General features: G+C 47.4%; 1 protein-coding gene across 1 annotated transcript in view; it reads right to left on the reverse strand.

The window, feature by feature from the left end:
* Window positions 1–967: 967 nt before the first annotated feature.
* GABBR2 (gamma-aminobutyric acid type B receptor subunit 2) overlaps window positions 968–20,815 on the reverse strand; it is a 419,145-nt gene continuing 399,297 nt past the window's right edge. Inside the window, exons 15-19 of the mRNA XM_007968615.3 lie at window positions 19,922–20,146; window positions 16,619–16,801; window positions 12,662–12,791; window positions 6,978–7,095; window positions 968–3,632 (exon numbers count right to left, since the gene is read on the reverse strand). Coding sequence (XP_007966806.1) covers window positions 3,467–3,632; window positions 6,978–7,095; window positions 12,662–12,791; window positions 16,619–16,801; window positions 19,922–20,146 — 822 coding nt within the window. The 3' untranslated portion in view covers window positions 968–3,466. The remainder of the gene's footprint in view (window positions 3,633–6,977; window positions 7,096–12,661; window positions 12,792–16,618; window positions 16,802–19,921; window positions 20,147–20,815) is intronic.

The raw sequence follows: 20,815 nt of genomic DNA on the forward strand, positions 1-20,815 counted from the left end.
AGGGCAACGTATCAGAAGAAAAGAGAATCCGCCGGGCGCGGTGGCTCAAGCCTGTAATCCCAGCACTTTGGGAGGCTGAGACGGGCGGATCACGAGGTCAGGAGATCGAGACCATCCTGGCTAACTCGGTGAAACCCCGTCTCTACCAAAAAATACAAAAAACTAGCCGGGCGAGGTGGCGGGCGCCTGTAGTCCCAGCTACTTGGGAGGCTGAGGCAGGAGAATGGCGTAAACCCGGGAGGCGGAGCTTGCAGTGAGCTGAGATCCGGCCACTGCACTCCACCCTGGGCGACAAAGCAAGACTCCGTCTCAAAAAAAAAAAAAAAAAAAAAAGAAGAAGAAAAGAGAATCCAAGGAAGGCCTGAACAACTGAACAGGTGAGGAGGGGCCCAGAGTGCCTTTAAACCTCCTGAAAACAGCTGGCAGAAACCCTGGGAAGTACTCTGATTGGCTGGTCTTGGATAATGAGCATATTTCTGAACCAATCACTATGTCCGGGGGTGGGAGCAAGGATGGTGGGAGCAAGATTCCGTTCCAATAGGTCCCCTTCCTTACCAAAATCAGGGCTGTGCTTTCAGAGGAGCGTGGGAAGGGACGGCTAACCAGGTACTCTGACACCATCAACTCAGCTGTTGGTCCTGATTGTCTCTCTGTTGGCTCCATTTTTTTTTTTTTTTTTTTTTCTGTTTCATGGCAGACTAAATTTCTCTACGTGGAGGAATCCTGAGGAAGTGATTTACCGGCCCAGCCTGGGTCAGGTTCCCACCCTCGAATTAATCGGCTGTGGCCAGAGTTGGGGGTCACCTGGTAACAGGGCGGCTCTGCCGCTGTCAGCAGGAGGCTGGGATGGGCAGTTTATGAAGGCAGGGACAATGCTGAGCAGGCAACCCCAGAATTGTTCCCTGAGTTTCTAAGCGGAGGAATATGGCCCCATCTAACCTGCATTTTGGGATGAGTAGGCATTAAAGACGACAGGTTTTTTCCTTTTATTCATAAAAACAAATTTGCAACAATTTATTAAAAATCGATACCATGCAGTAGGGGTACGAGAAATTCCTCATTTACATTTGATTCTGGCAGTTCCAGTCTAATTTAAAGCGTTTGTGCACTAACATCATTGGAAAATGCCTTCAGGCCGAAGCCTCTTCAGAAATGGACGGTGTGTTTGTTGCATATAAAAGAACAGAACCATTAAATAGCTAGAGTCACTTCTGTGGGTCTTGTTATTTGCGAGGAAATTTAAAAAAAAGGGTGAACCTACAGTATCAGTAAGACAGAGAATGTACTTCGTGAGTTAACCTAGAAGACGGCGCACGCTTAGGAGTCACAAAGGGTTACAGACGCACAGGCTCACCTCCGACAGTCCAATACTTTTGTTTGTTTGTTTTCCTGCTATGCTGGAATAATATTTCTACAGGTATTTTTTTTTTGTGTGTGTGTGTGTATACATTATGTACAATTAGTTGTCTCTTTCCCTTTGAAAAATTAATGTGGTCCTTTAAATTAAATTTGGTTTAGGTGAAATCAAGAAAGCAAGTAAATACTGGTAATACACAGTGAGTGACAACACCGATTTTTAGTGCCTAAACAGAGAATGACTTCAACTTGACCTGTGATGTGTTAACATTTTTTTTTTTTCCCTAAAAGCTACAGTACCTCCATAACCTCTCTTTGGGGAAGGGGAGCAGAAAGCTATGCTACGTGAAATAGGGTGCTTTGAAATGTTGGCGATGGTAAGATTCCTGTGGGCCCTTTTGTCAAAGCCTGGTGGAGAAAACAGTTTATTCCTGACTGCAGTGGTTCTGGGAAGAGATTATTGCCTGCCTGTTGAAGCTGCCAATAGGTTTCTTTAGGGAGTGAGCGAGCTGCTCAGTTGTGCAGACATCCTGGACGCTGTCATTCGGGCCTTTCTTGAGCAAAGAATGAACCTGTCTAGGAATGTCAGAAAAGTCACTGGGAGCCTCCCTCCAGCCCTGATGTTCTGGGTAGAGGGCTGTGCGGGAAGCTTCTCTGGGCCACAGCCCTGGCTGTAGGGAGGGCTGAAGGTCAGAGTCATACTCATACCTCACGGGTCAGGGCGGCTTCACTGTTTGGTACAAAGCTTTCCTGGACAAGATCAAGTTTCAATCCTCAGAGTGACCTTGTGAGGTAGGCAGGACAGGTGTTATTTCAACCCCAAGTTACAGAGGGGAAACTGAGGCTCAGAGAGACACTAGTGACCTGATCAAGGTCACGCAGGGAGTGGGCAGGGGACTGAGGACTTGAACCCAGGTCTGTCTGACTCCCAGGCCAGTGCTCTTAGGGGCTCAATTAAAAGGGAAGAATGATCTTATGAATGAGAATCAATCTGCTGACGGATCACCCCGGTGATCCCAAGGGGAGAGCTCACTGGCTTGTCTGGATGGAAGGCTGCCTTCTGGAAGCCAAGGGAAGCCCTCGGCCAGCAACTCTCTGCCCTGTGTCTACAGGGATGTCTTTTAGCAGAATGCCTCCGATTCACTTTGGTCAGAAACAAAGTTAGTGGGAAAAAAAAATCCCAGCCAGCCCTTGGGCCCTGATGAGAGAGGTTAAAGTGCACAATCTTTCTTTATCGTGTTTGCTGGGAACGGACATTCCATGATTAGCTCGGGTGGTCCCCCTGGTTACTGGGAGCACTCGATAGGAACACAAGGACATGGCCAACGTGGTGGGTGCATGACAGACTGTCGGTGAATGCTGCAGAGCGTGTCTGCAGTGACGTGCCCTAAATCCCCACGGTCCCCGGAATGGGTTTTATTGTGTTAACGTGTGGCATTTACCAGAGTAACAAACATCTCATTGGGTGACACAGGTCCCATCAGGAGCATGTAAGTCAGCCTGCTGCGGTGCCCCAGTGCTCTGCCTGCCTGCCCCAGGGCTGTGCCTGTCTGCGCTCCTGCAGACTCCCTGTTCCAGGAAGGCTGGGGTCGGCTGGCCTGGCAGCTGGGGGCCTGGTGGCCCTTCCCACCTCCTCCCCCAGAGTGGAGAAGGGCTAGCCTGAGGGGTCACAGCCAGTGATGTGTGTGCAGAGTGCAGAGGTGGTTTCTTCAGAAGCCCCTTGCCTCCTCCCAAGGCTGCTTGAGTCACTCCGTGACTTCCAGCTGGAGTTCTAGCGCCTCTCTCCTTGTCTAGATTTTTTTTTTTTTTTTTTTTTTTTTTGCAAGTTTGATATCCCAGCTCCTCCTTGCTTGCAGATGTTAAGGAAGAAGCCCCATTTCTGTTCCTCTTCTTTGTGAAGAAATAAGAACTTCACAAATAAGGCTCGAGGTCAGGTGCCAAGTCTCCCCCTGCCCCGTCCTGTCCACCTGAGTGCCATCCGAGTGGTCCTGAGAGGCCAGCCATGGTGCCCAGCTTCTCCGCAGCCAGAGCCGACAGTGTTTTTGCAGCAGACGCCTCTGCCCAGTGTGGTTCTGTCACGGGGGAGGCCCCGGGCCCAGGCCTCCCACCCTTACAGGCCCGAGACCATGACTCGGAAGGAGGGTGGCACATGTCTGTGGCGGGGGCTGGCGGTGGGGCTGACACAGGGGCTGACACAGCTGGCGTCCACGCCTCCGATGGATGGGAGGTAAGCGTGGTGGAGGATGGGGAGCTGGAGGGACAGCCGACGCTGGATGCTGGAGAGAAGGAGAGGGAGGAGTGTTAGTGTAGGCTAGCTGGGGGCTCACCAGAAAGTTCCTTGGACTCGCTTTGGCTAAAATATCTGATGACAGGAGTATATTTTTCTCTGAATCCAAGATCTGTCCATTCAATCATCTAACCATTCAGCCATCCAGCAGGTATTTAATGAGGGCTCATATGTACCAGCTACTGCCCTGGGAATAACCAGGGAGACTGGAACAAACAAGGGAGATGAATCTTCTTGAGCTTTGGTCCAGGATTTGGTGATTATTATAAATGTCCTAGCAGAAAAGATGCTCCTTGACTTATGATGGGTTATATTCCCATAAACCCATTGTAAGTTGAAAATATCATAAGTAGAAAGATGCACTTAATCCACCTAACCTACCAAGCATCCTAGCTTAGCCTTGCCTACCTTAAATGTGCTCAGAACACTTACATCAGCTTACAGTTGGGCCATGTCATCTAACACAAAGCCTATTTTATAAAAAAGTGTTAAATATCTCATGCAATTTACTGAATACTGTACTGAATGTGTATCACTTTCGCACCATTGTAAAGCTGGAAAATGGTAAGTTGGGGACTGTCTGTATTACTAAGGACAAGGCTTTGCCTTTGTAATAGGGCTTTGCTGCAAACCAGACATTTCTCATTCTCTACTCTTACAAACCTCCACAGGGCTTTCGGTTCCGTCCCTGAAAGACTTCTCGCCTGCTCTATCCTTCCTCTCTCCCCTCTGCCTCTGCTTTGCCCAGGACAGCATCTCTTCTTGCTGGGCCAATTCCCACAGGCTTTCAGCTTCTTTGGTAACTAGTGTTATCATTCCAACACTAGGAAGCCAAGGAAGGGACAAAAAGGACACTGATGTGATATTTGGGGCTCCCTAAGTTCTGTCTCTGGATCAGAAGTTTCCAGGTGAATCTTCCATTCTCTCCACCTGTAAGCCCTGCCCTCTGGCAGCTAGTTTCCCTGGAAACCTTGCTTCTGGGTGCTCTTCTGCTGTTTCCCTCTTGGAAGACTCTTTCTCTGCTTCCTGACATCATGAACTGTGTTTCCTTCAAGATCCAGTTTAAATATCACCTTGTTTGTGCTCACTATCTGCTAAGAGAACCCTTCCTCTGCTAAGCAGAACCCTTGGTAAATACTCAGAAATGAAGCCAGCAAAAGCTAGAGGCAAGGTGGAGCTGGGTGTGGGTTAACAAATGATGGAGGAGCAGCAAGGGAAAAGGGAGCTGCCCTCTGACTCCCTTCTCATTGCCACACTCTTCTGGTCTTAATGACTGTCATGTCACTTTGTTGAAAAGGCTGCTTGTGGCAAATGTGCCCAGGTGACTGCTTCTCTGCTTGGCTCAGCCGCCTTCTTGCACAGCTCTCCATGGATGCAACTTTCATACCGCATTCCTTGAGAGAAGGGACTGAGTTTTTATGGCTTCTTGTGTTCCCAGTCCCTGACCACTCCCATGTAAAAAAGCAAAGCACAAAAACCCCAGATCTTAACAAACACCCAATAGGCAAAAGAAATACTGCTGTTCCCATTATAAAGAAGAGGGAAGAGTACAGAGTTCAGGGAACTTCCCCATGGAAACAAAACCAGAACTGAGGAAGTTGGAATTCTTGCTGCTTCTGTTCAACCACATTGTTTTGTGGTGGAGGCAAATCAATTCATGGGGGCAGCCTTATGCCAACTGGGTGTGCCCTTGGGGTTCATTTAGGTCACTGGTTGGTTCTGAGATAGATGAGTACAGATGAAGTGCTGCCCACATTTTCCAGAAAGACTCCTCCCAAGAGACACCTCACAGGTATGCATGGAACTACAGTGTTGGAGACCTCATTCTGAAGTTCAAGTTGAACCTGTATAATGTCAGCTGAAGTCTGTGTCTTAAGGCAAGATCATGCTGGCAAGAAGTCCAGGACAAAAAGGGAAGAATAAACTTTGACTTGGGAAAAGGGTGCCCTGTCCAAGAAGCCAGGGCAGGGCTGTCTGCCTAGGCAAGGTGGGTGCTGTGGTTGTCAGAGCATTCTTCTGTCTCTGAGGATCCTGTTCACCTTTCCTTCATTCAACAAATGCTTGTCAAGAACCTACTCACTGGCAGAACCTGTGTTTGGTGCAGGGGACACATGAAGGACTCATACCTTACTCTCAAGGTGCTTACACTCTACTGGAGGCAACTGCTAGGCAAACTGTTGACAAATTCCATGTAACTCTCACTCACTGTCCTGGACTGTAAGCTGGCCAGGCCTTGGAGCTAGTTGGGTTGATAGGCTATTAGCTCTAATACTAAGGAGCCCCAAATGATGCTACAATTGGTGATTTGGCTGCTTTTGCTAGTTCCTCATTGCTTGTCACTTCCAGAGGCCAAGTTTCAAAGTTTGTATTTATTTTATTTTATTTTTTTTTGAGACAGAGCTTCACTTTTGTTGCCCAGGCTGGAGTGCAATGGCTCGATCTCGGCTCACCGCAACCTCTGCCTCCTGGGTTCAAGCGATTCTCCTGCCTCAGCCTCCCGAGTAGCTGGGATTACAAGTGTGGGCCACCATGCCCGGCTAATTTTTTTTGTACTTTTAGAGAGATGGTGTTTCTCCATGTTGGTCAGGCTGGTCTCGAACTCCCGACCTCAGGTGATTCGCCCACCTTGGCCTCCCAAAGTGCTGGGATTACAGGCGTGAGCCACTGCTCCCAGCCCAAAGTTTATATTTCTAACTTCTGCTTCCAATGTGCTATAAGATGGGAAGGCCTAAAATTGCCTGTGGGAACAAAGCTAACAGATGTTCAGGTCTTTACTTAGATGTGACCATCTCATTGAGTCTTCTCTGACCACCCTATTTAAAATGACACTCCCTGACCCCCTTCTCTGCTTTTTCTCCAAAGCTCCTATTGTTTGACATGCCATATTTTGCTTTTTTATTAAGCTATCACCCTTCTAGATAGAATGGAAGCTCCATGAAGATAGGAACTGTAGTCCGTTTTCTTCACTGCTGTAACCCTAGCACCTATGCCTGACATACAGGAGGTCTCAGTAAACCGTCAAGTAAATGCATTTAGCAAGGTTAAATTTTACACATAACTAAGGCAGTGTGCTGCAGTAGAGAACATTGGATTTGATGTTGGACAGATGTGAGTTCAAGTCCTATTTCCTGCATGTAGCAATTGAGTGAGCTTTGGCAAGTCACCTCCTCTTTTTGAATATTAGTTTATTCATCTGTAAAAAGAGCATTGTAATTGGACTTCATCATGGGATGGCTGTGGAAAGCAAATAAAATAATGGATGTGAGAACATGGTGCGAATTGCAAACTCCTGTGCGGGAGTGACGTATTTAGTCTTCAAGGTGAAGGTACTTACTGTTCTGGAGAGTTTATATCTTCTATGGGATCTTTGCATGTTCGAGAGGGCTCTGTTGTGTTCCACTGTAGCTGGGGATTTTGATCGAGGTGATTTTTTAAAATGGCCTTTCCTCCATCTGAATGCAAAACAATACCACAACATGTTCTGTTAACTTAGTTTTTAAAAATCAACAATGCAACTTTTTGTAGGATGATACCCCAGGAGAGAGACTGCAAAAGAGCCCATTATCCCTCCGTGTTCTCTAAGCTGAGGTCTGTGTAGCGGCTCTCCCGGGACCCGGGTGGTGAGCTGAGAAGCCTCCAGCAGTCAGCAGTCAGGGATGGAAGCAACGTGCTGGGGATTTGTGTGGCATGCCCCGCGCTCTCCTCTCCAAGAACAAAAGGGGCAAAATCAAGTCGACTAATGTAGGAAACATAACTTAGAAACAAGAGGTTCTAACATTCTTTTCCATGGGCACATAGGGATGTAATGACAAAGAAAAAAACCTCCAAGGTGTATTTTTCATAGAGCAGCAAAGATTGCAAAGAGAAAGAATAGTCAGTAAACTGCTGGTGGGAGAATAAATGGACATAATCTTACTGGTGGGCACTGTTGATCTGTGTCAAACACCATAAAACGACCTATTTTTTACCCGGAATTTCTACTTCTTGAAATTATCCTAAGGAAATAATTAAGGATCTATGCAAAGATATATACAAGATGTTCAACCTTGGCATCTTTTTTTTTTTTTTTTAGATGGAGTCTCACTCTGTCACTCAGAATCGTGCCACCAGTGGCATTATCTTGGCTCACTGTAAACTCCACCTCCCAGGATTAAGCAATTCTCCTGTCTCAGCCCTGAGCAGCTAGGACTACAGGTGCATGCCACAATGCCCAGCTAATTTTTTGTATTTTTAGTAGGGACGGGGTTTCACCATATTGGTTAGGGTGGTCTCGAACTCCTGACCTCAGGTGATCCACCTGCCTCAGCCTCCCAAAGTGCTAGGATTATAGGTATGAACCACTGCGCCCAGCCTCAAACTGAGTATCATTTATAATATTAAAATGTTGGAACTAATCTGAAGTTGTCTGGTAATAATGGATTAGTTACATAAGTTATAGGATCTCCATTCAAAATAATATTGTGTAGCCACAAAACATGGTGATTTAAATTCTCTCAACTCTCTTTGTGCTTCAGGACCATACAAGGAGATTTAAAGAAATATAAAAATCAGGTTCCCACCCGAGATTTGGATTCATGTGGTCTGGAAGGGAGCACTGGTGTCTTTGTTTTTGCTTCAGTGGGCAACCTTATATGTATGTCATTTTGCATCTACGTGAGTACAGCTGCTCCTCATTATTCATGAATTTTGTATTTGTGACCTCCTCTTCTCACTTAAATTTATCTGTAATCCCCAAATCAATATTTTAATGCTTTTGTGGTCATTTGCTGACATGGACAGTGTGGGAAAATGTGAGTTGCCTGATGCACGCGTTCCCAGCTGAGGTTGAACAAGGTGATGCACTGCCTTAGCGCTTAGCTCTTATATTGTAAATAAGTATCTTCCTGGAGGTTTATTTAGTGACATGTTTTTCACATTTTGTGCTGTGTGTTGGTGAGTTTGCTGTTGAAAATGGCCCCCAAGCACAGCGCCGAAGTGCTGGCTAGTGTCCCTAAGCACAAGAGGGCTATGATGTGCCTTATGGAGAGAAAATACATGCATTAGATAAGCTTCCATCAGGCATGAGCTATACTTCTGTTGGCCATGAGTGCAATGCTAATTAACTCATATATATTTAAAAAGATGTCTTTTTTTTTCGAGACGGAATCTCACTCTGTCTCCAGGTGGAGTGCCGTGGTGCAATCTCGGCTCACTGCAACCTCCACCTCCCGGGTTCATGCGATTCTCCTGCCTCAACCTCCCGAGTAGCTGGGACTACAGGCACGTGCTATCATGCCCAGTTAATTTTTGTATTTTTAGTAGAGACGGGGTTTCACCATGTTGGCCAGGATGGCCTCAATCTCTTGACCTCGTGATCCGCCCACCTCGGCCTCCCAAAATGCTGGGATTACAGGCTTGAGTCACTGCGCCCAGCCTAAATAAGATGTCTTTAAACAGAAATATGCATACAACAGAATTATATATTGATTGGTGGACAAAAATGTCAGCTCGTGATGTCAGCCTGTGAGAGACTCCCAGGGACCTAATCCTGTATAGAAGCAATGGTTCAGTATTCACAATCCACTGTTGATGGAGGCTTTGCAGAAAGAACACAACTACCGCTACTGTAAATCAGCAGAATCGACTGTATATCATACTGCTATGGTCTGAACGTGTCCCCCCAAATTCATGTGTTGAAACTGAATGAAGAATGTGATAGTGTTAAGAGGTGGGGCCTTTAGGAGGTAATTAAGTCGTGAAGGCGGAGCCCGCATAGATGAGGTTAGGGCCCTTATAAAAGGGCTTGAGAAAGTGGGTTTGCCCCTTCCCCCGCTCCTTCTGCCATGTGAAGATGCAGAGTTGCTCCCCTCCAGAGGATGCAACAATCCAGGTGCCATCTCAGAAGTGGAGGCCGGACCCTCCCCAGACACTGAACCTACTGGCACCTAGATTTAGGACTCCCCAGCCTCCAGAACTGTAAGAAATACATTTCTGTTATTTATAAATTACCAAGTCTGCAGTATTGCGTTATAGCAGCACAAACAGACTAAGGCATGGAGAATAAATCCCAAAAGTGGGATTGCTGGGTCTGAATGATTTCTGTTTCAACCAGCAACATTTGAGAATGCCTCTCTCATAACCTGTTTCCTGGCACTCTGAGCAGCTTTTTGATCTCTGATCTGTGCCAGTCTTTGAGGCAAAAACGGTATCTCATTGCAGATTTAATTTGCATTTCTTTAATAAGGAATGAGATTGATCATCTTTTCATAAGTGTAAGAACGATTTCCAGTTCCTTTTATGAGAACTCTCTTTTGCTCATTTTTCTTTTGAGATGTTGGTCTTTTTCTTACTAATTGGTATATAATTATACACACTTTTTGTATTACTACATATCATTTCTCCTTATATATAAGGGCATAAGCTTGTTATCTGAGTTAATTTTTGGCTTTGATTTTTTGGCTATACTTATCATGGCTTTTGCATTATGAAAGAAATGCTTTTTGTACCTAAATTTATCAACCTTTTCTTTTGTGATTTCTGTTTTGCATCAAACTGAGACAGGTCCTCCTCTCTCTGAGATTTTTTAAAATTTTACTTTGGTTTCTTCTAGTACTTTCATGTTTTCACTTTTTATATTTAAATCTATTATTCATCGGAATTAATTTTTGTGTAGGTGTGAGTTTAGGATCTACCTTATTCTCCTCCAGATGCCTACCCATTTATCCCAATGAAATTTATTGAATAATTCCTTTTCTCCCACAAATTTAAAATTCCCACTTTTACCAGATACTAAAGTTATTAGAAGTAATTTTTATTCTTGTAATTTCTTTATTATCTCAATTTAAACATTTTTGTAATAACCATGTTACATAATATTAGTTACAGAATATTGCTACTGTAATAAGACCACTTATTACTTATATAATAAGAATAAAAGGCCAGGCATGGTGGTTCATGCCTGTAATCCCAGCACTTTGGGAGGCTGAGGTGGGTGGATCACCTGAGGGCAGGAGTTTGAGACCAGCCTGGCCAACATGGTGAAACCCCATCTCTACTAAAAGTACAAAAAAATTAGCTGGGTGCAGTGGCAGGCACCTGTAATCCCAGCTACTTGGGAGGCTGAGGCAGGAGAATCGCTTGAACTTGGGAGGCAGAGGTTGCAGTGAGCCGAGATCGTGCCATTGCCCTCCAGCCTGGGCAACAAGAGCGAAACTCCATCTCAATAAATAAATAAATAAATAAATAAATTAATTAATTAAAAGAAAGATTTTTCATTGATTTAAACTAATGTTATAACAAATTGATGAATACATGCTAATGGAAAAAACCAAGCCATAGAGAAACATAAAAAAGGTAATGTGGCTGGGTGTTGTGGCTAATGACTGTAATCCCAGCACTTTGGGAGGCTGAGGCGGGCAAATCACTTGAGGTCAGGAGTTTGAGACCAGCCTGGCCAACATGGTGAGACCCCATCTCTATTAAAAAAAAAAAAGTACAAACATTAGCTGGGTGTGGTGGTGGGCACCTGTCATCCCAGCTACTCAGGAGACTGATGCAGGAGAATTGCTTGAACCTGGGAGGCAGAGGTTGCAGTGAGCTGAGATCATGCCACTGCACTCCAGCCTGGGCGACAGAGTGAGACTCTATCTTAAAAAAGTAAAAATAAAAATAAAAATAAAAATAAAAAAAAAAGGGTACTGTAAAATAGTCCCTTCTCACTCACTTTCCACAATACCATTTCTTTTCACACGAGTCAATACTGTTAGCAATTTGGTGTTTGTTTTTCTAAACCTTTTAAAAAATGCATTCACACACACGTATATGCATTTGTATGTCCCATAATCATAATGTTGGCTTTCATCTTGCTTTTTTCACCTGGAGATGTTTCCATATCTGCACAAATAGACTCACCTCACTTTTTTTTTTTTTTTTTTTTTTTGAGACGGAGTCTTGCTCTGTATCCCGGGCTGGACTGCAGTGGCCGGGTCTCAGCTCACTGCAAGCTCCGCCTCCCGGGTTTACGCCATTCTCCTGCCTCAGCCTCCGGAGTAGCTGGGACTACAGGCGCCCGCCACCTCGCCCGGCTAGTTTTCACCTCACTTTTTAATAGCTATAAAATGTACCCTGTTTGGCTATATCTTAATTAATGAAACCACCCCCAAATAATGAACATTTAAGTTAATTCCAGTTTTTCTCACCTACAGACAGCATTGTGAGGAACATCTCTGTGTTCTTCTCTGCACACCTGGGAGTATTTGCGAGGGGCAGGTTCCTGCTAGTAGAACTGCTAGGTCAAGAGGTTTAACATGGAGCATTTAGACAGTGCCAGGCTGACTTCTAATGCATTGCAGGAGAATGCTCATTTCCAAATACTTTTACCCATTCTGGTAACCTTTTAAATTTTTTCCAAAAGGTAGGCAAAAATTTGTGTGTGTGTGTGTGTGTGTTTTTAAATTTATTTTTGTAGAGATGGGGTCTTGCTATGTTGTCCAGGCTGATCTCAAATTCCTGGACTCAAGCGATTCTCTAGCCTTGGCCTCCCAATATGCCAGGATTACAGGCGTGAGCCATCGCGCCTGGCAGGTTTGTGTTATTGTAGCTTGCAATTCCCAAGTGGGTGGTGAGATTGAGCATCCTATCCTAACTAACTAACCATTCTTTTCTTGCACATTGATGAGGTATATTTGAAACCGTGAAATATTGTTCAGAGAAGAAAGGGTAAACTATTCACTAAGAACAAAAGGGAAAACAAAATGTGTCTGCCCCCAGTCAGGACACTGGGAATGCTGGCCCCAGTGTGTAGGTGTGGAGCTGGAAGCCGAGGGAATGGGAAATCGAAGCCCCAGGCCTAGGCAGGGTGGGGCTCAAAGCAGACAGTGAACTGTGGTCAGCAGACAGAGGTTCCAGGTGTGCCAGCTCTGCGTGTCTGAGTCCCGTGCCCTGTTTGAACCTCAGTTTCTTCACCTAAAAAATGGAAGATGAACAGCTGGTGTTTGAAACCAAGGTCCCTACCACATTCTGGGGCCTTGGCTCTCTTACCTGTGCTCTCAGTGAAGTTTCCCAGGTTGAGGATGTCATTGAGCTCTTGGTAGTGGTTCTGTTTAATGTAGGTGGTCTTTTCTGGTGTGTCCTGCAGCTGCATGGTGACTTCTTCCAAATCTTTATCCAGCTAGAAGACAATGGTTCCAGTTGAGTCAGGGTCCCTGGCCCAGCCCTGGTAGCTAGGCCACTAGGGCTAAAAGGTAGGTCACAGGGCTGGGCCTTTACCTGTATTCAGGAGTGCCCTGAGAATCAGAGGGGTTATTGCATCTTGGTATGGAGAGGCAGAAGGACCCTGACAGCTCTTTGTTCAAGGAGAAGCTATGATGACAGGGACCTGGGCTTTGCAATTATGTGTTCAGTGTAAGCTTGGGCTTTGATGAAGCAGACAAGCAAGCCCAGGGAGGTAGGGCAGGGAGAGCGTAAGAGCTCAGGCTCTAGGCAGGCCTCATGCAAACCCAAGGCTGCCCCTTATTTACAGTGAGGTTCTCCCGGCTTGTGAGAACCCAGTCTCAATTTCTTTTTCTGTAGAATGGGGTAATAATAGTACCTACTTCAGGGGGAGGTTGTGAAGATTAAACGAGATAATACATGGAAAGTTTAGCCCAGTGCCTGACACATAATAAGGGCAACCTGCTACTATAATAATATTACTATTATTACAGGGTCTCACTCTGTCACCCAGATCAGAGTGCAGTGGTGCAATTACAGTTTACTGTAGCCTTGACCTCCTAGGCTCAAGCCATCTTCCCACCTCACCCTCCTGAGTAGCTGGGACTACAGGTGCAGGCCGCCATGCCTGGCTATTTTTTTTTTTTTTGTAGAGATGGGGGTCTCTCTATGTTCCTCAGGCCGGTCTTGAACTCCTGAGCTCAAGCAATCCTCCCACTTTGGCCTCCCAAAGTGCTGGGTTTACAGGCATGAGCTACTGTGCCTGGACTTATAATTACTATTATTGATACTTAATAGGACCCACAGTGGGGAGGACAGACAAGCAGGGCTCGTGAGCTCTGAGCCTCACGCTATCATGGAGACCCTGACTTGCAGGGACTCACTCAGAGGAGTTCATCAGGATGGGTCCCAGTCATCCCCACGTTTTTAGTTTTAGAGACAAGGTTTCTCTATGTTGCTCAAGCGATCCTCCCACTTTGGCTTCCCAAAGCATTGGGGTTACAGGTGTGAGCCACGGCACCTGGCCCATTCCCAGGTTATATAAAAATCAGGTGCAAGTCCTGGGGCAATTCAGCCCCAGAGAAACCTGGGCAATATGAGTGTTGGTAGTTGTGGGGGGTGGTAGTTGGGGTGGGTGGTGAACATCTGTGATATTACCGTATCTGTATACATATAATGGCTTTCATCCATGATTCCTGGCTCCTGTATCTCTTGTAACAGTCTTTTGTTGTAATGTTGGGGCATTTTAGGCCTCAGGAGCAGGCCTCATGAAACAGAATCATGCTCTCTGACCTTCTCCTGTCCTTTCTCACCTGCTCAAGGCAGGACTCTAATCTGATTGTAGGTCAAAAGACCTTTATCACAGAGAGAGTCCTGCCCATACCCTGGAGGAAAGAATGCTACAGAGAGGCCAAGAAAAGTCTGAACAGACAGACCTTGCTGGGTTTAGATCATGCGTTTTTGTCCAATCACATTTCTACACAGTTGTCAATCATGCCTCATGTAATGAAGCCTGCATAAAAACTCAAAAGAACAGGGTATGAAGAGCTTCCGGGTAGCTGAACACGTGAAGATTCCTGGAGCGTGGGGCCCAGGGAGGCAGGGAAGCTCCACACCCTTTCACCCATCCCTTGCTCTGTGCATCTTTTCATTCGTGTCCTTGGTAATAAGCTGGTAAATGTGTTTCCCTGGGTTCCGGGAGCCCCTCTAGCAAAGTAATTCAACCCAAAGTGGGATCCTGGGAGTGCCAAATTGAAGCTGGTTGGTCAGAAGTTCCAGAGGTCTGACTTGTGGCTGGTATCTGAGGGTGGGGTGGGGGTCAGTGGGAGCCTTGGGGACTGAGCCCTCAACCTGTGGGATCTGAAGCTATCTCTAGATCCGTAGTATTGGAATTGAACCGGAGGCGCCCAGCGGGTGCATTTGGTCACAGAAGTCTTCTGTGTTGACTGTTGTATTGGTGCAAGAGCACAGGAAAAACATGGTTAGAGGATTTTTCCAAACAGCATCCTGCTGTAGTATAAGGGAGGAGATCTGATCAACTATGAGATGCTGTTCTGATGTCAGGAATACAGCCATGAAATTGTTCAATACGTTTTCATGTGGAGGAGGAGGGAGAGAGATACTCTTTTCTATGTGACTTAAATGGCAGGAGTAGGATCAAAGGGTGGGGACAACAGGAGGCCAGATTGTGATTCATTTCCAGGAAAAATAACGCAACAATTTAGAGTTTTAAATAGTGGCTTGGGTTTCCTAACGTGAGTGAACTCTTCCATGCTGAAGTGTGCAAGTAGAAGCAAAATGCACAGTCATGTGGTAGTGCTCATCATGAGAGGTCTGAAATGGAAACAGAGCCTGTAATAGGCTTTGGGGGACAGAAACCCTTCTTAGTTTGCTCTGGCAGCTGCTGGTGGGTTGCCCCATCCTAAAGTCAGTCATCTTTAGGTGCGCAGACAATTGTGTGGTGGCTCTCTGTGGCAGAATTCTGTGAGCCCCCCAAAGGGCTGCCAGATCTAGCAAATAAAAACCCAGAATGTCCAGTCAAATGTGAGTTTCGGATAACAAGTTCTTTTTCAGTATAATTATATCCCAGTATTATTCGGGCTATACTTTTACTGAAAATATGATTGGTTGTTGAACTGAAGTTTGAATTTAACTGGGCATCCTGTGTCTAATCTGGCAACCCTATGTCACTTCTTCCTTGCAGCTGTCCAGCCAGAGATGATGTTTCCCAGCCTCCTCTGTCACTGGGTGTGCTCTTGTCAGTTTTTGCTGATGTGACTAGGGCAGAACCAAAATGTGCACAATTTTTGGTGTTACTGCTTAAGAGGCAGTCCCTCATGTGGACTTTCTATCTCTTCCCCTCCTGACACTGTGAACCAGACATGTCGTCCACCCAGCTCTCCCGCTATGAATGAGGAGAACAGCCCGGAGAGGTGGGGAAACCAGAGGGCAGGAACTAAGCCCAGCAATGACCTTGGGGAGCAGAGCTGCCCCACCCGGGACCTCTCTCTTCATGGCCATTAGGTAAAAGGGAAATAAACATATTTTCTTTGGGCCACTTTATTTTGGGGCCTTGTTTAGCCAGCATCATAACCCATGTACTTTCCTTGGTCCCTTTCCTGTCCCCCTCCCTAATGAGAATTCCTCTATTAAAGCAATACACCGCCTGCAGAGCATGGGTCCAGGCATACCTCCAACCCAAAGGGAGGGGTAGAGGAGGGGAGGTCATTTGTTTTCCCTTCCCTGGTCTACAAGGCTTGGGCACAAGGCAATCTGGCTATGGTCTCTCTGGAATATTCAAGAACCAGTTGAGAACCCTTAGGACAAAGGCGAGGTCTCCGGCACTCTGTCTTGAAAAGTTTCTTTTCACTTTCTCTTCTCTTGTATATCATATAGATGTGGTGGTTGCTGGGTTGTGCTGGGAGAGTGAAAAACTGAGAGGGAGAGAGACACAAAGAGAGACACAAAGAGACACTAACGTAGGAAGCTACAATAATCCGGAAGCTCACAAATCTCTCTGAGTTCCTTTCTGTCTGGGGATGGCTTGAATCAGGTGGTGCTGGCCTCCAAGAGCCTGGGCGAGGTGGCCAATGAGCTCATGTCGGACTCTGACAAACGCCTCTGTGTGGCTTATGTCACCCCTGGCTCTCGCAGCTGTAACTGCAGCTGATGACACTGCCCGGTCATGCTGCAGGGATGGTCTAGAGGAGCCTGAGAGTCCCTGCACGGGGTCAGAGGGGCTTGAGCGGCAGACGGGGCCCAGCTACTAGATGTGGAGGGAGGTACCTCTGTGATCTTCATTCGCAGGCGATGGTTTTCTGACTGTAGGCCCTCCAGGCGGGATGTGCTGGCTTGGTTCACACTGGTGACTGAGGTGGACGTTTTAGAATCTTCTTTCTTCTGATTCTGAGTGAACTGGAATCGCCTGTTCTGCGTTGCTGCATCTGGGTTTGTTCGCAGGGTGATGAGCTGAAAGGACAAAGGTGGGGGCAGGGTTGAAGAGAGAGCCCTGGGTCCTTCCTCCCATCCCACATGGCAGACTCTCCCAGCAAATCCTGCTCTGGAGGCGACAAGAGGCCCCAGGAAGGCCACAGGCTGGGAGTCAGGAGACCTAGGCTCAGGCCAGACTCTGCCACTTGCTTGTATGTGACATTGGGCAGGCCCCTTCCCCTCACCATGCCTCTGTGTCCTTCCTGGTCACTAAGAGTCTAGTCTCCTGACCCTGATGCCACCTGCGTCCCAACCAGGGCCCCCGAGGCCTCGCTCCAGCTGCCTAGCAAGTTGCCTTAGGCCTTGCTCCTTGTGGAAAAAATAAGCCCCAAGGGCAACAGCTGTGACAACAAAGAGATAGAGGAGAGCAAAGGCCTCTGTTTGTTAAACCATTGATGAGTTCTTGAAGCAGGCTGGTAACAAGCTGTGTCATTGACAAAAGCTTATTTTTCAGCAGCTTAAAACAACACATGGTTATTATCTCAGTTTCCGTGAGTTAGGAGTCTGGGCATCACTTAGCTGCATCCAAAGACATTTTGTATAGAAAACAAAAGTTGCCACTTGACCCTGATCTTACCCGCTTATTCTAGAAACATCTCTGATCGAGGCAGGCTCTGGACTCAGCTCTGGAAAGCAGGAGTGGAGTGACCCATGGCCCCTGCTCACTGGGACCTCATGGTCCAGAGGCGTGGGCTGGGGATGAAGGAAGGACTCAATCTTCACCAGGCCAGCGGGTATCAGGGACAGCCCACCACAGTGCCATGGCCTGCTGGGCTCTGAGGACGGTCTGGAGGGATGGTGGGGGAAAGGGAACTCCAAGGGAAGAACTGGCATCTGCCAATGCAGGGAAGCCTGGGGGAAACGGCAGGGGAAGGGCAGGTTGGGTGGTGGACAGGGTTCTCTGGGGAGACTAGAGGAGACCCAAGGGTACTGAGAGCCAACCCAACATCAGAAACTTGATCCTAGAGCCAGGAGGACAATGAGGAGCTATTGAGCATGACAGAGCAGAGTGCCACAACTGAAGCTTGGCTTACAGATCATCGGGCCTCTTTTACAGGATGGAAAGAATGTCAGAGTGCAGGCAGGGAAGTCATGGCATTGCCCTGGAGTCTGGGCGGGTGTGAACGACTAAGGCGTGTACACCAGAGGTGTTCCAGTGCAGAGCTCACAGTGCCTGGGGGCTGACTGCATGCCCAGGAGGATGGAGGTACCATGGGTAGCCTGTTTGCTGAAATGGACCCAGGTGATCTTTCCTCTCCCCTGTTCTGAGGCAGATGTCTCCCACTTGGGTCAGTAACCCCCTCTCAGCTTTGTAACTCTGTGTCCTGTTCTTTCCTTTTGGGGGGGGGGGTGGTAAAGGGTCTCACTCTGTCACCAAGGTTAGAGTGCAGTGGCACAATCTCAGCTCACCACAACCTCTGCTCCTCCAGGCTCAAGTGATCTTCCTACTTCAGCCTCCTGAGTAGCCGGGACTACAGGTGTGCACCACCACACCTGGCTATTTTGTTTTGTATTTTTAGTAGAGATGGGGTGTCACCATGTTGCTCAGGCTGGTCTTGAACTCCTGGCCTCAAGTGATCCTCCTGCCTTGGTTTCCCAAAGTGCTGGGATTACAGGCACGAGCCACTACACCCAGCCACCTTCCTTTACTTTTGAGACCCACTGAGGTCAGGCTTCCCTCGACACAGATCACCCTACTGCAGGGGCTCCTGAGAAGAAAGGCCTCTGGCTCACCCGCCCACTGTGAGGTAGGATGATGTTTGAAAAATCTCTCTTTGTCGGGTGCCGTGGCTCATGCCTGTAATCCCAGCACTTTGGGAGGTGGAGGAGGGTGGATCACCTGAGGTCAGGAGTTCCAGACCAGCCTGGCCAACATGGTGAAACCCTGTCTCTACTAAAAATACAAATTTAGCTGGGTGTGGTGGCGTGCACCTGTAATCCCAGCTACTCAGGAGGCTGAGGCAGGAGAATTGCTTGAACCTGGGAGGTGGAGGTTGCAATGAGTCAAGAATGTGCCATTACAATCCAGCCTCAGCAACAAGAGTGAAACGGAGGAAGAGGAGGGGGAGGAGGAGGGGGAGGAGGAAGGGGAGGAGGAGGAGGAGGAGGAGAAAAATCTCTCTTCAAGGTGGTCCTGAAGGTCAGCCCTTCAAATAAATGGAACACGTAAGTGGTTACTAAAAACGGTGATTTTTTTTGGCGAGGTGGCTTATGCCTGTAATCTCAGCACTTTGGGAGGCCAAGGCCAGAGGACTGCTTGAGCCCAGGAGTCCAAGACCAGCTTGGGCAACACAGGGAGACCCCGTCTCTATAAAAAAATTAAAAAATTAGCTAAGCGTGGTGGTGATGCCTGTGGTCCCAGCTACTTGGAAGGCTGAGGCAAGAGAATCATTTGATCCCGGGAGGTTGAGGTTGCAGTAGGCTGAGATTGCATCACTGCACTCCAGCCTGGGTGGCAGAGTGAGAAAACAAACAAACAAACAAACAAACAAAAAAAGCATTATCTCCTAGCTATTAAGAAAAAGGCTGGAAGGAAACACATCAAAAACATTAACAGTAAAGAACACCCCAACAAAACATGACCAGTGATTATTTTTGGGTGGTGGGACAAAGGGAGATTTCTGAAAAACCTGGCCTTTATTACTCTGCATTTTCTGAACTTTCTTTTTTTTTTTTTTTTTTTAAGACGGAGTCTCGCTGTGTCGCCCAGGCTGGAGTGCAGTGGCGCGATCTCGGCTCACTGCAAGCTCCGCCTCCTGGGTTCACGCCATTCTCCTGCCTCAGCCTCCGAGTAGCTGGGACTACAGGCGCCCGCCACCATGCCCGGCTAGTTTTTTGTATTTTTAGTAGAGACGGGGCTTCACAATGTTAGCCAGGATGGTCTTGATCTCCTGACCTCGTGATCCACCCGCCTCAGCCTCCCAAAGTGCTGGGATTACAGGCTTGAGCCACCACGCCCGGCCTGAACTTTCTATAATGTGAATTATCTTCATCATAAAAAAGGAATGGGTAAACCTTTTAGAGAATGGAGAAAAGCCAGCAATGCCCCTGTGCTGGAGTCGGAGGGCAGAGGCCAGGTGGTGGGGCCAGCACCCGTACCTTCGGCACAAACACCAGGCAGAGGGTGATGGTGCTGCAGAAGATGATGACCAGAGCCACGATGCAGAACTGCACGTTGGGCTGGTCCCGGGTCAGGAAGGAGACGGCGGCCCCAATGATGCACATGATCCCTACGTTGTAGACGCTCATCCCGATGTACTTGCTGTCGTTGAGTGCAGGGATGCTGACGTTGCGGGTCTCCCAAGCTAAGAAACAACCGAACAACTGAAATGATGAACAGAAAGGGGAGATGATCGTTACCAAGGGGCAGCACACACCTGCTGCTCTGAGAAGCTGTGGAGTGGAGGGTTACTCAGGAGGTGGGCTGCAGGGAGGGAGGGTGGGGGGCCTTGCTGTCAGCCAGGTCTTCTGGATGTCACCATCTGTCTCCACTTGTGACCCTGCTGAGTCCCGCCAAGCAAATGCAGATTGGGGATGTGACAGCTGTTCAGTTCTCCTGCACCCCTATGACTGGTTCATGCACAGACCTGCCTGAGGCCACAGTGGAAGGGAACTTCAGATAAGATCTCAACCTTTTTCCTCACTCTCTAGGGAATACTAAGGCCCAGAAGGGGTGAAGAGGTCTGCCCAAAGCCACACAGCAATATGGTAGCAAAAATGGGCTGTGTTTTTAGAAATTCACTCCAGTCTTTTTTCTATTAAACTAAGCAGATCCCTTGTGTCTGAGACTTCTATTGTCCTCAAGTGCACACAGACACCCAGAATAGAGACTACATTTTCCAGCTGCCCTAGAGGCTAGGCGTGGTGTGTTACTAGCTTCTGGACAATGCCTGTAAATAGAAGTGGTGTGCACATGTTCTGGGAAGTGTCTTTAAAGGGAAGAGGTATTGCTTTTCCTCCTTCCTAACAGCTGGAGTGGAATGTGATGGGTGG

The sequence above is a fragment of the Chlorocebus sabaeus genome, chromosome 12, assembly GCF_047675955.1.
Source record: "Chlorocebus sabaeus isolate Y175 chromosome 12, mChlSab1.0.hap1, whole genome shotgun sequence".
Classification (NCBI taxonomy): Eukaryota; Metazoa; Chordata; class Mammalia; order Primates; family Cercopithecidae; genus Chlorocebus; species Chlorocebus sabaeus.